The sequence below is a fragment of the Oncorhynchus kisutch genome, linkage group LG10 (assembly GCF_002021735.2).
Source record: "Oncorhynchus kisutch isolate 150728-3 linkage group LG10, Okis_V2, whole genome shotgun sequence".
NCBI classification, from domain to species: domain Eukaryota; kingdom Metazoa; phylum Chordata; class Actinopteri; order Salmoniformes; family Salmonidae; genus Oncorhynchus; species Oncorhynchus kisutch.
In genome coordinates, this window is record NC_034183.2 from 16,412,038 (window position 1) to 16,426,987 (window position 14,950).

Sequence of the window (14,950 nt, forward strand, 5' to 3'; positions counted from 1 at the left end):
GCTGTGTCTATATAACATTGCACTATTTGTGTCTAAAGGTTGGCCAAGGCTATTTTCCCACACCTGTCCAAACTGCTCCCCAGTGGCCAGCACCTCTACACAAAAAAGGTGCTATCTATAACTTAAAAGGGTTATTTGGATGTCTTTTTCATTTGAAGAACGTTTTTGGTTCCAGGAAAAAAATGTTTTTATTCCAGGTATAACCCTATTCAAATCAAATCACATGTTATTAGTCACATGCACCGAATACAACAGGTGTAGTAGACCTTACAGTGAAATGCTTACTTACAAGCCCTTAACCAACAATGTCATTTAAAAAACACGAATAAGAACTAGACACAAAAGGAACAAGTAATTAAAGAGCAGCAGTAAAATAACAATAGCGAGACTACATACAGGGGGTACCGGTACAGAGTCAATGTGCTGGGGCACCGGTTAGTCGAGATAATTGAGGTAATATGTACATGTAGGTAGAGTTATTAAAGTGACTATGCATAGACAATAACAGAGAGTAGCAGCGGCGTAAAAGGGGGAGGGGGGTCAATGCAAATAGTCTGAGTAGCCATTTGATTAGATGTTCAGAAGTTTTATGCCTTGGGGGTAGAAGCTGTTTAGAAGCCTCTTGGACCTAGACTTGGTGCTCTAGTACCGCTTGCCGTGTGGTAGCAGAGAGAACGGTCTATGACTTGGGTGGCTGGAGTCTTTAACCATTTTTAGGGCCTTCCTCTGACACTGCCTGGTATAGAGATCCAGGATGGCAGGAAGCTTGGCCCCAGTGATGTACTGGGCCGTATGCACTACCCTCTGTAGTGCCTTGCGGTTGGAGGTCGAGCTGTTGCCATACCAGGCAGTGATGCAACCAGTCAGGATGCTCTCGATGGTGAGGATCTGAGGACCCATGCCAAATCTTTTCAGTCTCCTGAGGGGGAATGGGTTATGTCGTGCCCTGTTCACAACTGTCATGGTGTGCTTGGACCATGTTAGTTTGTTGGTGATGTGGACACCAAGGAACATGAAGCTCTCAACTTGCTCCACTACTGCCTCGTCGATGAGAATGGGGGTGTGTTCGGTCTTCCGTTTCCTATAGTCCACAATCATCTCCTTTGTCTTGATCACGTTGAGGGAGAGGTTGTTGTCCTGGCACCACACAGCCAAGTCTCTGACCTCTTCCCTATAGGCTGTCTCGTCGTTTTCGGTAATCAGGCTGTTGTGTCATCGGCTCACTTAATGATGGTGTGGTGTTGTGTCTGGCCGTGCAGTCATGAGGGAACAGGGAATACAGGAGGGGGCTGAGTATGCACCCCTGAGGGGCCCCTGTGTTGAGGATCAGCTTGGTGGATGCGTTGTTACCTACCCTTACCACCTGGGGGCGGTCCGTCAGGAAGTCCAGGATCCAGTTGCAGAGGGAGGTGTTTAGTCCCCGGGTCCTTAGCTTAGTGATGAGGTTTGAGGGCACTATGGTGTTGAACGCTGAGCTGTAGTCAATGAATAGCATTCTCACATAGGTGTTCCTTTGGTCCAGGTGGGAAAGGGCAGTGTGGAGAGCAATAGAGATTGTATCATCTGTGGATCTGTTAGGGTGGTATGCAAATTGGAGTGGGTCTAGGGTTTCTGGGATAATGGTGTTGATGTGAGCCATGACCAGCCTTTCAAAGCACTTCATAGCTTCATGGTGCTTACTACTTTAATTTTTGCTTGTAAGCGGGAATCAGGAGGATAGAGTTATGGTCAGATTTGCCAAATGGAGGGTGAAGGAGAGCTTTGTACGCGTCTCTGTGTGTGGAGTAAAGGTGGTCTAGAGTTATTTTCCCACTAATTGCACATTTACCATGCTGGTAGAAATTTGGTAAAACTGATTTAAGTTTCCCTGCATTACAGTCCCCGGCCACTTGGAGCGCTGTCTCTGGATGAGCGTTTTCCTGTTTGCTTATGGTGGAATACAGCTCATTGAATGCAGTCTTAGTGCCAGCCTCAGTCTGTGGTGGCATGTAGACAGCTAAATCAAATGTATTTATATATCCCTTCTTACATCAGCCAATATCTCAAAGTGCTGTACAGAAACCTAGCCTAAAACCCCAAACAGCAAGCAATGCAGGTGTAGAAGCAGGTGTAGAAGCAAAACCATGAGACTTCTTAGATATCGTGTACCAGCTTTTGTTTACTAATATGCATAGTCCCCCACCCCTTGTCTTACCAGACGCCTCTGTTCTATTCTGCCGATACAGCGTACAGTTGTTAATGTCCCGTTGTAGTTCACAACGGTTGTTAATGTCCCGTTGTAGGTCGTCAATTTTATTTTCCAATGATTGCACATTAGCTAGTAGAACGGAAGGCAGTAGGGGTTTATTCAATGGCCTACGAATTCTCAGAAGGCAGCCCAACCTCCGCCCTCTTTTTCTCCGTCTTCTCTTCACGCAAATGGGGTTTAGGGCCTGTTCCTGGGAAAGCAGTGTGATTCTCGTCGGGCTCGTTAAAGGAAAAAAAAACTTCTGCCAGTTCATGGTGAGTAAGCTCAGTTCTGATGTACAGAAGTTATTTTCAGTAATAAGAGACGGTAGCAGCAATATTATGTAAAAAAATTAACAAAAAACAGTGGGTTAGGAGCACGTAAAACGTTAGCCATCTTCTCCGGCGCCATGATACATGATGGGTACTCTTGGGTTCCATGTAGAACCCTTTCCACAGAGGGTTCCACCAGGAACCAAAATGGGTTCTCCTATGGAGACAAATAACCCTGTTGGAATCCTTTTTTCTAAGGGTGTAGGAGACAAGTCTTGTTGTGAGATTTAAAGGAACCCAAGCTAGAGTGGGGATACGTGATGGGAACAGCAACATGAACAACAACATGAAAACGTAGGTGAACTACCAGGTCAGGTCAGTGCTGGGTGAGAATAAAAACTGGGTCATGTTTTATTGTAGAGTCCTATTTCACCTTGTGTTTAACTGATGTTACAGTGGGGCAAAAAAGTATTTAGTCAGCCACCAATTGTGCAAGTTCTCCCACTTAAAAATATGCCTAGGATTTTTAATGAATTTATTTGCAAATTATGGTGGAAAATAAGTATTTGGTCACCTACAAATAAGCAAGAGTTCTGGCTCTCACAGACCTGTAACATCTTATTTAAGAGGCTCCTCTGTCCTCCACTCGTTACCTGTATTAAATGGCACCTGTTTGAACTTGTTATCAGTATAAAAGACACCTGTCCACAACCTCAAACAGTCACACTCCAAATTCCACTATGGCCAAGACCAAAGAGCTGTCAAAGGACACCAGAAACAAAATTGTAGACCTGCACCAGGCTGGGAAGACTGCATCTGCAATAGGTAAGCAGCTTGGTTTGAAGAAATCAACTGTGGGAGCAATTATTAGGAAATGGAAGACATACAAGACCACTGATAATCTCCCTCGGTCTGGGGCTCCACGCAAGATCTCACCCCGTGGGGACAAAATGATCACAAGAACGGTGAGCAAAAATCCCAGAACCACACGGGGGGACCTAGTGAATGACCTGCAGAGAGCTGGGACCAAAGTAACAAAGCCTACCATCAGTAACACACTACGCCGCCAGGGACTCAAATCCTGCAGTGCCAGACGTGTCCCCCTGCTTAAGCCAGTACATGTCCAGGCCCGTCTGAAGTTTGCTAGAGAGCATTTGGATGATCCAGAAGAAGATTGGGAGAACGTCATATGGTCAAATGAAACCAAAATATAACTTTTTGGTAAAAACTCAACTCGTCGTGTTTGGAGGACAAAGAATGCTGAGTTGCATCCAAAGAACACCATACCTACTGTGAAGCATGGGGGTGGAAACATCATGCTTTGGGGCTGTTTTTCTGCAAAGGGACCAGGACGACTGATCCGTGTAAAGGAAAGAATGAATGGGGCCATGTATCGTGAGATTTTGAGTGAAAACCTCCTTCCATCAGCAAGGGCATTGAAGATGAAACGTGGCTGGGTCTTTCAGCATGACAATGATCCCAAACACACTGCCCGGGCAATGAAGGAGTGGCTTCGTAAGAAGCATTTCAAGGTCCTGGAGTGGCCTAGCCAGTCTTCAGATCTCAACACCATAGAAAATCTTTGGAGGGAGTTGAAAGTCCATGTTGCCCAGCAACAGCCCCCCAAAAAAATCACTGCTCTAGAGTAGATCTGCATGGAGGAATGGGCCAAAATACCAGCAACAGTGTGTGAAAACCTTGTGAAGACTTACAGAAAACGTTTGACCTCTGTCATTGCCAACAAAGGGTATATAAAAAAGTATTGAGATAAACTTTTGTTACTTATTTTCCACCATAATTTGCAAATAAATTCATTAAAAATCCTACAATGTGATTTTCTAGATATTTTTTCTCATTTTGTCTGTCATAGTTGAAGTGTACCTGTGATGAAAATTACAGGCCTTTCTCATCTTTTTAAGTGGGAGAACTTGCACAATTGGTGGCTGACTAAATACTTTTTTGCCCCACTGTATGTATAAACTATATACAAGAAATGGGTACTTTCTGGTTCTTCACTATCAAATAATTACATTATAACACAACTATTTGACCATGACATTTCCAGGTAAAACCAGGTGAGCATGGAAATCAAATCGGATTACAATAAATCCCCAAAATTCTAAAATGGTTCAGCTGGATGTCCGAAGGATTTTGGTGTCACGAACCGGTAACTCGAAGTTTGCAGAAAACAGCTAATAGTTTCATTTTGTTGTGTTCCCTAATCTCATAAAACTAGGACGGAGCTGATTCATAGGCCTGGGTATTAGCAATCTGAATGTAATTAGATGGATTAGAGATGGATTGGGCCATTCGGAAATGTTTGAGGAAGCACTGTGTTAATATGGTGGAATGATGGTGGAGGCCAGTTTCTGATCAGATGTTTGGTGGTGCCACTGTGCCACATAGCTGTGACATCAGTGGACCTGGAGTAGACTGGAGGACAGGACAGGAGAGAGAGACGAGAGCGTGTGACACGTGATGGATGTCAGTGGTCCTGCAGGGCCTGGCTAACTTTACTTTGGTAGCTGTCTTGAAAGCCAAATATCCTTAAGGACTAATGTCCTCTCTGCCATCCAAAACAAGCACACAGATTCATGGATGTCAGCTAACCCTGAACTCGCTAAGTATAGCCACTTCACCACAAGTACGTGCCATGATGCCAAAGACTGTCTCTCACTCACTCACTCACTCACTCACTCACTCACTCACTCACTCACGCACGCAAACACAATACACGCAAACACACACAGAATATATGAAATACACAAACACTATTACATCATACACACACATGCAGGTGCACATAAAATGGGGTTGAACAGTTTAGTAACTAAAATATTTCCCTCAGGACATTGCCACATGTCTTCCTTAATAATACTACCTTGTAGGTTTTGCAACTCTCATGTTTTGAGTTACAAATGTTTTGTTACAATGGGTAACTCTACCTCTAATGCTCTAATGTAACTACTGCTTTCTAGCTCATCTGTTATAGCTTTCTTCTGTCCTACCCACTGGGTTACTACCTACTGTTCTAACTGTCTGTCTTCTGTCCTACCCACTGGGTTACTACCTACTGTTCTAACTGTCTGTCTTCTGTCCTACCCACTGGGTTACTACCTACTGTTCTAACTGTCTGTCTTCTGTCCTACCCACTGGGTTACTACCTACTGTTCTAACTGTCTGTCTTCTGTCCTACCCACTGGGTTACTACCTACTGTTCTAACTGTCTGTCTTCTGCCCTACCCACTGGGTTACTACCTACTGTTCTAACTGTCTGTCTTCTGTCCTACCCACTGGGTTACTACCTACTGTTCTAACTGTCTGTCTTCTGTCCTACCCACTGGGTTACTACCTACTGTTCTAACTGTCTGTCTTCTGTCCTACCCACTGGGTTACTACCTACTGTTCTAACTGTCTGTCTTCTGTCCTACCCACTGGGTTACTACCTACTGTTCTAACTGTCTGTCTTCTGTCCTACCCACTGGGTTACTACCTACTGTTCTAACTGTCTGTCTTCTGTCCTACCCACTGGGTTACTACCTACTGTTCTAACTGTCCGTCTTCTGTCCTACCCACTGGGTTACTACCTACTGTTCTAACTGTCCGTCTTCTGTCCTACCCACTGGGTTACTACCTACTGTTCTAACTGTCCGTCTTCTGTCCTACCCACTGGGTTACTACCTACTGTTCTAACTGTCCGTCTTCTGTCCTACCCACTGGGTTACTACCTACTGTTCTAACTGTCCGTCTTCTGTCCTACCCACTGGGTTACTACCTACTGTTCTAACTGTCCGTCTTCTGTCCTACCCACTGGGTTACTACCTACTGTTCTAACTGTCCGTCTTCTGTCCTACCCACTGGGTTACTACCTACTGTTCTAACTGTCTGTCTTCTGTCCTACCCACTGGGTAACTACCTACTGTTCTAACTGTCTGTCTTCTGTCCTACCCACTGGGTTACTACCTACTGTTCTAACTGTCTGTCTTCTGTCCTACCCACTGGGTTACTACCTACTGTTCTAACTGTCTGTCTTCTGTCCTACCCACTGGGTTACTACCTACTGTTCTAACTGTCTGTCTTCTGTCCTACCCACTGGGTTACTACCTACTGTTCTAACTGTCCGTCTTCTGTCCTACCCACTGGGTTACTACCTACTGTTCTAACTGTCTGTCTTCTGTCCTACCCACTGGGTTACTACCTACTGTTCTAACTGTCTGTCTTCTGTCCTACCCACTGGGTTACTACCTACTGTTCTGTCTGTCTTCTGTCCTACCCACTGGGTTACTACCTACTGTTCTGTCTGTCTTCTGTCCTACCCACTGGGTTACTACCTACTGTTCTAACTGTCTGTCTTCTGTCCTACCCACTGGGTTACTACCTACTTTTCTAACTGTCTGTCTTCTGTCCTACCCACTGGGTTACTACCTACTGTTCTAACTGTCCGTCTTCTGTCCTACCCACTGGGTTACTACCTACTGTTCTAACTGTCCGTCTTCTGTCCTACCCACTGGGTTACTACCTACTGTTCTAACTGTCCGTCTTCTGTCCTACCCACTGGGTTACTACCTACTGTTCTAACTGTCCGTCTTCTGTCCTACCCACTGGGTTACTACCTACTGTTCTAACTGTCCGTCTTCTGTCCTACCCACTGGGTTACTACCTACTGTTCTAACTGTCCGTCTTCTGTCCTACCCACTGGGTTACTACCTACTGTTCTAACTGTCTGTCTTCTGTCCTACCCACTGGGTTACTACCTACTGTTCTAACTGTCTGTCTTCTGTCCTACCCACTGGGTTACTACCTACTGTTCTAACTGTCTGTCTTCTGTCCTACCCACTGGGTTACTACCTACTGTTCTAACTGTCTGTCTTCTGTCCTACCCACTGGGTTACTACCTACTGTTCTAACTGTCTGTCTTCTGTCCTACCCACTGGGTTACTACCTACTGTTCTAACTGTCTGTCTTCTGTCCTACCCACTGGGTTACTACCTACTGTTCTAACTGTCTGTCTTCTGTCCTACCCACTGGGTTACTACCTACTGTTCTAACTGTCTGTCTTCTGTCCTACCCACTGGGTTACTACCTACTGTTCTAACTGTCTGTCTTCTGTCCTACCCACTGGGTTACTACCTACTGTTCTAACTGTCTGTCTTCTGTCCTACCCACTGGGTTACTACCTACTGTTCTAACTGTCTGTCTTCTGTCCTACCCACTGGGTTACTACCTACTGTTCTAACTGTCTGTCTTCTGTCCTACCCACTGGGTTACTACCTACTGTTCTAACTGTCTGTCTTCTGTCCTACCCACTGGGTTACTACCTACTGTTCTAACTGTCTGTCTTCTGTCCTACCCACTGGGTTACTACCTACTGTTCTAACTGTCCGTCTTCTGTCCTACCCACTGGGTTACTACCTACTGTTCTAACTGTCCGTCTTCTGTCCTACCCACTGGGTTACTACCTACTGTTCTAACTGTCCGTCTTCTGTCCTACCCACTGGGTTACTACCTACTGTTCTAACTGTCTGTCTTCTGTCCTACCCACTGGGTTACTACCTACTGTTCTAACTGTCTGTCTTCTGTCCTACCCACTGGGTTACTACCTACTGTTCTAACTGTCTGTCTTCTGTCCTACCCACTGGGTTACTACCTACTGTTCTAACTGTCTGTCTTCTGTCCTACCCACTGGGTTACTACCTACTGTTCTAACTGTCTGTCTTCTGTCCTACCCACTGGGTTACTACCTACTGTTCTGTCTGTCTTCTGTCCTACCCACTGGGTTACTACCTACTGTTCTAACTGTCTGTCTTCTGTCCTACCCACTGGGTTACTACCTACTGTTCTAACTGTCCGTCTTCTGTCCTACCCACTGGGTTACTACCTACTGTTCTAACTGTCCGTCTTCTGTCCTACCCACTGGGTTACTACCTACTGTTCTAACTGTCTGTCTTCTGTCCTACCCACTGGGTTACTACCTACTGTTCTAACTGTCTGTCTTCTGTCCTACCCACTGGGTTACTACCTACTGTTCTAACTGTCTGTCTTCTGTCCTACCCACTGGGTTACTACCTACTGTTCTAACTGTCTGTCTTCTGTCCTACCCACTGGGTTACTACCTACTGTTCTAACTGTCTGTCTTCTGTCCTACCCACTGGGTTACTACCTACTGTTCTAACTGTCTGTCTTCTGTCCTACCCACTGGGTTACTACCTACTGTTCTAACTGTCTGTCTTCTGTCCTACCCACTGGGTTACTACCTACTGTTCTGTCTGTCTTCTGTCCTACCCACTGGGTTACTACCTACTGTTCTAACTGTCTGTCTTCTGTCCTACCCACTGGGTTACTACCTACTGTTCTAACTGTCTGTCTTCTGTCCTACCCACTGGGTTACTACCTACTGTTCTAACTGTCTGTCTTCTGTCCTACCCACTGGGTTACTACCTACTGTTCTCGATCTAACCAAGCTGCTGATAGGAGAGCTCTTCTTCCAGGGTGTAATAAATGAATAACTCAGCAGCCAGGGAATCCTCCAAAGGGCACTTGCCAAAAGTTTAGAGAACACTCTGTATTGTCCTGTCTTCTGATTGCCCCCACACTGGTGAGGTGAGTGTGTGTGAGCGTGTGTGTGTGTGTGTTTAGATGCAAAGCATGATGCAGTCTTTATCCTGCACCATATCAGTATTTCTCTACCTGTGAGAATAGGACTGATAGCACTGAGAGTAACAACACTGAGTAGCCAATATAATGTACATCAACCAAAATCCCCAACAGTAAGCTCTGAAGCATGCCAATAACTAATAGATATAGTCTCATGCACCTATATAGACCCTTTCCATTTCATTTGAGGTTCACAATTTTTATAATACTGTTGACCACTGAGCTCGAAGTCAGTTGAATTTAAGATGGAGGTTAAGTCTGCGTCCCACTCAATATGTTCTACTCCCATCATGTGGATGTGGATGGTATTACAATAAAACAAAATCAAAAGGTAGGTCACTGATTTGGTGAATCCATCCCAAATCCACTCACCATCACAAAGAGTGTTCCGCTGGCAAAATCAGCATAGTGTTCTATGGTGGACAGGACACTGAAGATAAGGCATACCAGGACCATGAGGAAACTGTGGAGGGAAGAAACACATGTCAAACTCAGAATCACATATACAGTTGAAGTTGGAGGTTTACATACACCTTAGCCAAATACATTTAAACTCAGTTTTTCACAATTCCTGACATTTGATCACCACTTTATTTTAAGAATGTGAAATGTCAGAATAATAGCAGAGAGAATTATTTATTTCAGCTTTTATTTATTTCACCACATTCCCAGTGGGTCAGAAGTTTACATACACTCAATTAGTATTTGGTAGCATTGCCTTTAAATTGTTTAACTTGGGTCAAACATTTCGGGCAGCCTTCCACAAGCTTCCCACAATAAGTTGGGTGAATTTTGGCCCATTCCTCCTGACAGAGCTTGTGTAACTGAGTCAGTTTTGTAGGCCTCCTTGCTCGCACACGCTTTTTCAGTTCTGCCCACACATTTCCTATAGGATTGAGGTCAGGGCTTTGTGATGGCCACTCCAATAACTTAACTTTGTTGTCCTTAAGCCATTTTGCCACAACTTTGGAAGTATGCTTGGGGTCATTGTTCATTTGGAAGACCCATTTGCGACCAAGCTTTAACTTCCTGACTGATGTCTTGAGATGTTGCTTTAATATATCCACATAATTTTCCTACCTCATGATGTCATCTATTTTGTGAAATGCACCAGTCCCTCCTGCAGCAAAGCACCCAAACAACATCATGCTGCCACCCCTGTGCTTCACGGTTGGGATGGTGTTCTTAGGCTTGCAAGCATCCCTCTTTTTTCTCCAAACATAACGATGGTCATTATGGCCAAACAGTTCTATTTTTGTTTCATCAGACCAGAGGACATTTCTCCAAAAAGTACGATCTTTGTCCCATGTGCAGTTGCAAACCGTAGTCTGGCTTTTTTATGGCTGTTTTGGAGCAGTGGCTTCTTCCTTGCTGAACGGCCTTTCAGGTTATGTCGATATAGGACTCATTTTTACTGTGGATATAGATACTTTTGTACCTGATTCCTCCAGCATCTTCACAAGGTCCTTTGCTGTTGTTCTGGGATTGATTTGTACTTTTCTCACCAAAGTACATTCATCTCTAGGAGACAGAACGCTTCTCCTTCCTGAGCGGTATGACAGCTACGTGGTCCCATGGTGTTTATACTTGCGTACTATTGTTTGTACAGATGAACGTGGTACCTTCAGGCATTTGAAAATTGCTCCCAAGGATGAACCAGATCTGTGGAGGTCTACATTTGGCTGATTTCTTTTGATTTTCCCATGATGTCAAGCAAAGAGGCACTGAGTTTGATAGTAGGCCTTGAAATCCATCCACAGGTACACCTCCAATTGACTCAAATTATGTAAATTAGCCTATCAGAAGCTTCTAAAGCCATTGCATCATTTTCTGGAATTATCCAAGCTGTTTAAAGGCACAGTCAACTTAGTGTATGTAAACATCTGACTCACTGGATACGGTGAATTATAAGTGAAATAATCTGTCTGTAAACAATCGTTGGAAGAATTACTTGTGTCATGCACAAAGTAGATATCCTAACCGACTTGCCAAAACTATAGTTTGTTAGCAAGACATTTGTGGAGTGGTTGAAAAACAAGTTTTAATGACTCCAATATAAGTGTATGTAAACTTCCAACTTCAACAGTACATGTAATCAGGGTTGGGGAGTAACAGATTTTTCTTTTTTAAACGGCAACTGTAATCCGTAACGTTACCAACAAAAATATTGTAATTGGATTACAGATACTTTTGAAAAACTAGATGATTACTTTGAGAATTATGTTTAAATTCAGAAAGGATATTTGCGAGAATTCTTTTAATTTGGCCCTTCTCTGCATTGAAAAAAGTCACAAGTTTAAGTTTGTTCCACCTGAGCGAGTCAGAGACCACTATGATGACACACCAAATGTGTTTGCTGGATGGAAGGAAAATAGCAGGAATAGGCTTTTGTAGGCTACAGTCCAAGCTATGTTTTCCAATGGTACGACTGCTGACGATATCCAAAGATTATCCAACTTGAATAAAGGCTTGGAGGTAAGGATGACAGCAGTGGTGTAGTCTACGGCGATACGGACATCACTTATTATTGATATCTACATAGCGCATTGATGTGAATCACACTGCATTCTCTCTCATTTAGCTATTTGCGCACTAAGGATTGTGGCTATTGTAGATGGCTGTTCACAAATCTAAATGTGTATTTGAACCCAATAGTTGAATTCAATGTCATTACTTCCACCAAAGTCGGTCCCTCTCCTTGTTCGGGTGGCGTTCGGCAGTTCACTTTTCATTTTCCATTTGTACTGTCTTTGTCTTATCACACCTGGCTTCACTCAACCAATTACTTGTTTATTATTTAACCCTCTGTTCCCCATGTTGTATTTGTGAGTGACTGTTATCTGTTACGTGGATATTTGTCAGGGGCTGCACTTTTGTTTTAGACTGTGATTTGGGACTAGTATGTGTTATGTGCTGTCATTTGTTAACCGGTATTAAAGTGTGCCTGTTTATTATACTCTGCTCTCCTGCACTTGACTTCGCCTCCCATATACACACCTTACATTCAAGAAGTTTAAGCGGCCTACCAATCATTATTTTTGAAACCTGTGGACAACCAGTGAAAAATGCGCTCTTGCAACAGCTGCATAGTGCGGATCCCAGCCTATTGAAAACAAATGGGGCTTTTATTGTTCAATCTAATTTATTTAAAAAATCCATAGGCCTAATGAACACATGCTCAGACCCGTTTGATAGACTTAAAGGGGCAATCCACTAACATTGAGTGGCTGCTGCCAACACACTGACTCAACTCCAGCCACTTTAATAATGGGAATTGATGGGAAATTATGTCAAATATATCACTAGCCACTTTAAACAATGCTACCTAATATAATGTTTACATACCCTACATTATTCATCTCATATGTATATACTGTACTCTATATCATCTACTGCATCTTTATGTAATACATGTATCACTAGCCACTTTGTTTACATACTCATCTCATATGTATATACTGCACTCAATACCATCTACTGTATCTTGCCTATGCCGCTCTGTACCATTTTTTAATTTAATTTTACCTTTATTTAACTAGGCAAGTCAGTTAAGAACACATTCTTATTTTCAATGACGGCCTGGGAACAGTGGGTTAACTGCCTGTTCAGGGGCAGAACGACAGATTTGTACCTTGTCAGCTCGGGGGTTTGAACTCACAACCTTCCGGTTACTAGTCCAACACTCTAACCACTAGGCTACCCTGCCGCCCCAGGCGGCATATTCTTTATCCCCTTACACTTGTGTGTATAAGGTAGTAGTTTTGGAATTATTAGCTAGATTACTTGTTGGTATTACTGCATTGTCGGAACTAGAAGCACAAGCATTTCGCTACACTCGCATTAACATCTGCTAACCATGTGACAAATAAAATTTGATTTGTAGTTGCTACATCCATTTTTTTACTGATATATATAATTTATGTATATACATTACCAGTCAAAAGTTTGGGCACACCAACTCATTCAAGAGTTTTTCATTATTATTACTATTTTCTACATTGTAGAACAACAGTTAAGACATCAAAACGATGAAATAACACATATGGAATCATGTAGTAATAAAACAAGTATTAAACAAATATATATTTTATATTTGAAATTCTTCAAAGTAGCCACCCTTTGCCTTGATGACAACTTTGCACACTGTTGGCATTCTCTCAACCGGCTCATGAGGTAGTCACCTGGAATGCCTTTCTATTAACAGGCGTGCCTTGATAAAAGTTCATTTGTGGAATTTCTTTCCTTCTTAATGCGTTCGAGCCAGCGGTGGTATACAGATATAGCCCTATTTGGTAAAAGACCAAGTCCATATTATGGCAACAACAGCTCAAATAAGCAAAGAGAATCAGATTAGTTTAGAAAACCTTTTCCTAAAAACCTTTATGAATGTTGCATTGCCTGGCCCAGTCACCTTTTTTCTATCCCTGTAACTCAAGCTCGGGACTGAGGCAGCTCGGGACTGAGGGGTAGCTCGGGACTGAGGGTAGCTCGGGACTGAGGGGTAGCTCGGGACTGAGGGGCAGCCCAGCACTGAGGGGAAGCCCAGCACTGAGGGGAAGCCCAGCACTGAGGGGAAGCCCAGCACTGAGGGGAAGCCCAGCCCTGAGGGGAAGCCCAGCACTGAGAATAAGCTCAGCACTGAGAGGAAGCTCAGGCAGGTAGTTGGCTTTGGCAAATCCTGGCTGGCTGGCGGATCTGGAAGAGTCTGGTTGACTGGCAGATCTGGAAGAGTCTGGTTGACTGGCAGATCTGGAAGAGTCTGGTTGACTGGCAGATCTGGAAGAGTCTGGTAGACTGGCAGATCTGGAAGTCTGGCTGACTGGCAGATCCTGGCAGACTGGCAGCTCTGGCTGCTCCATGTAGACTGGCATTCTGGCTGCTCCATGTAGACTGGCATTCTGGCTGCTCCATGCAGACTGACAGCTCTGGCTGCTCCATGCAGACTGACATCTCTGGCTGCTCCATGCAGACTGACAGCTCTGGCTGCTCCATGCAGACTGACAGCTCTGGCTGCTCCATGCAGACTGACATATCTGGCTGCTCCATGCAGACTGACAGTTCTGGCTGCTCCATGCAGACTGACAGCTCTGGCTGCTCCATGCAGTCTGACAGCTCTGGCTGCTCCATGCAGACTGACAGCTCTGGCTGCTCCATGCAGACTGGCAGCTCTGGCTGCTCCATGCAGACTGGCAGCTCTGGCTGCTCCATGCAGACTGGCAGCTCAGGCTGCTCCATGCAGGCTGGCAGCTCAGGCTGCTCCATGCAGGCTGGCAGCTCAGGCTGCTCCATGCAGGCTGGCAGCTCTGGCTGCGCTGAACAGGCAGGAGACTCCGGCAGCGCAGGAGAGGAGGAAGGCTCTGGCTGCGCTAAACAGGCGGGAGACTCCAGCAGCGCTGTAGAGGAGAGAGGCTCTGGCTGCGCTGAACAGGCGGGAGACTCCGGCAGTGCAGGAGAGGAGAGAGGCTCCGACAGCGCTGGAGAGGCGGGAGACTCCGACAGCGCAGGAGATGAGAAAGACTCCGACAGCGCTGGAGAGGCGAGGCGCACTGTAGGCCTGATGCGTGGTGCTGGTACTGGTGGTACTGAACCGAGAACACGCACAGGAAGCCTGGTGCGGGGAGCAGCTTACCGGAGGGCTGGGGTGTGAAGGTGGCACAGGATGGGCTAGACCGTGAAGGCATACTGGAGATCTTGAGAGCAGTGCTGGCACAGGACGTGCAAGGCTAGGGATGTGCACAGGAGGCCTGGTGCGTGAGGCTGGCACCAACTTCACCAGCCGACTAACACGCACCTCAGG

The 14,950-nt window shown here is 45.0% G+C and overlaps 1 protein-coding gene across 2 annotated transcripts in view; it reads right to left on the bottom strand.

Annotated features, from left to right (window-relative positions):
- LOC109897466 (potassium voltage-gated channel subfamily KQT member 1) overlaps positions 1-14,950 on the bottom strand; it is a 323,503-nt gene that overhangs the window by 293,883 nt on the left and 14,670 nt on the right. For both annotated transcript variants that reach the window (XM_031833218.1, XM_020491956.2), the window contains exon 2: positions 9,526-9,616. In XM_031833218.1, the coding sequence (XP_031689078.1) occupies positions 9,526-9,616 (91 nt within the window). The remainder of the gene's footprint in view (positions 1-9,525; positions 9,617-14,950) is intronic.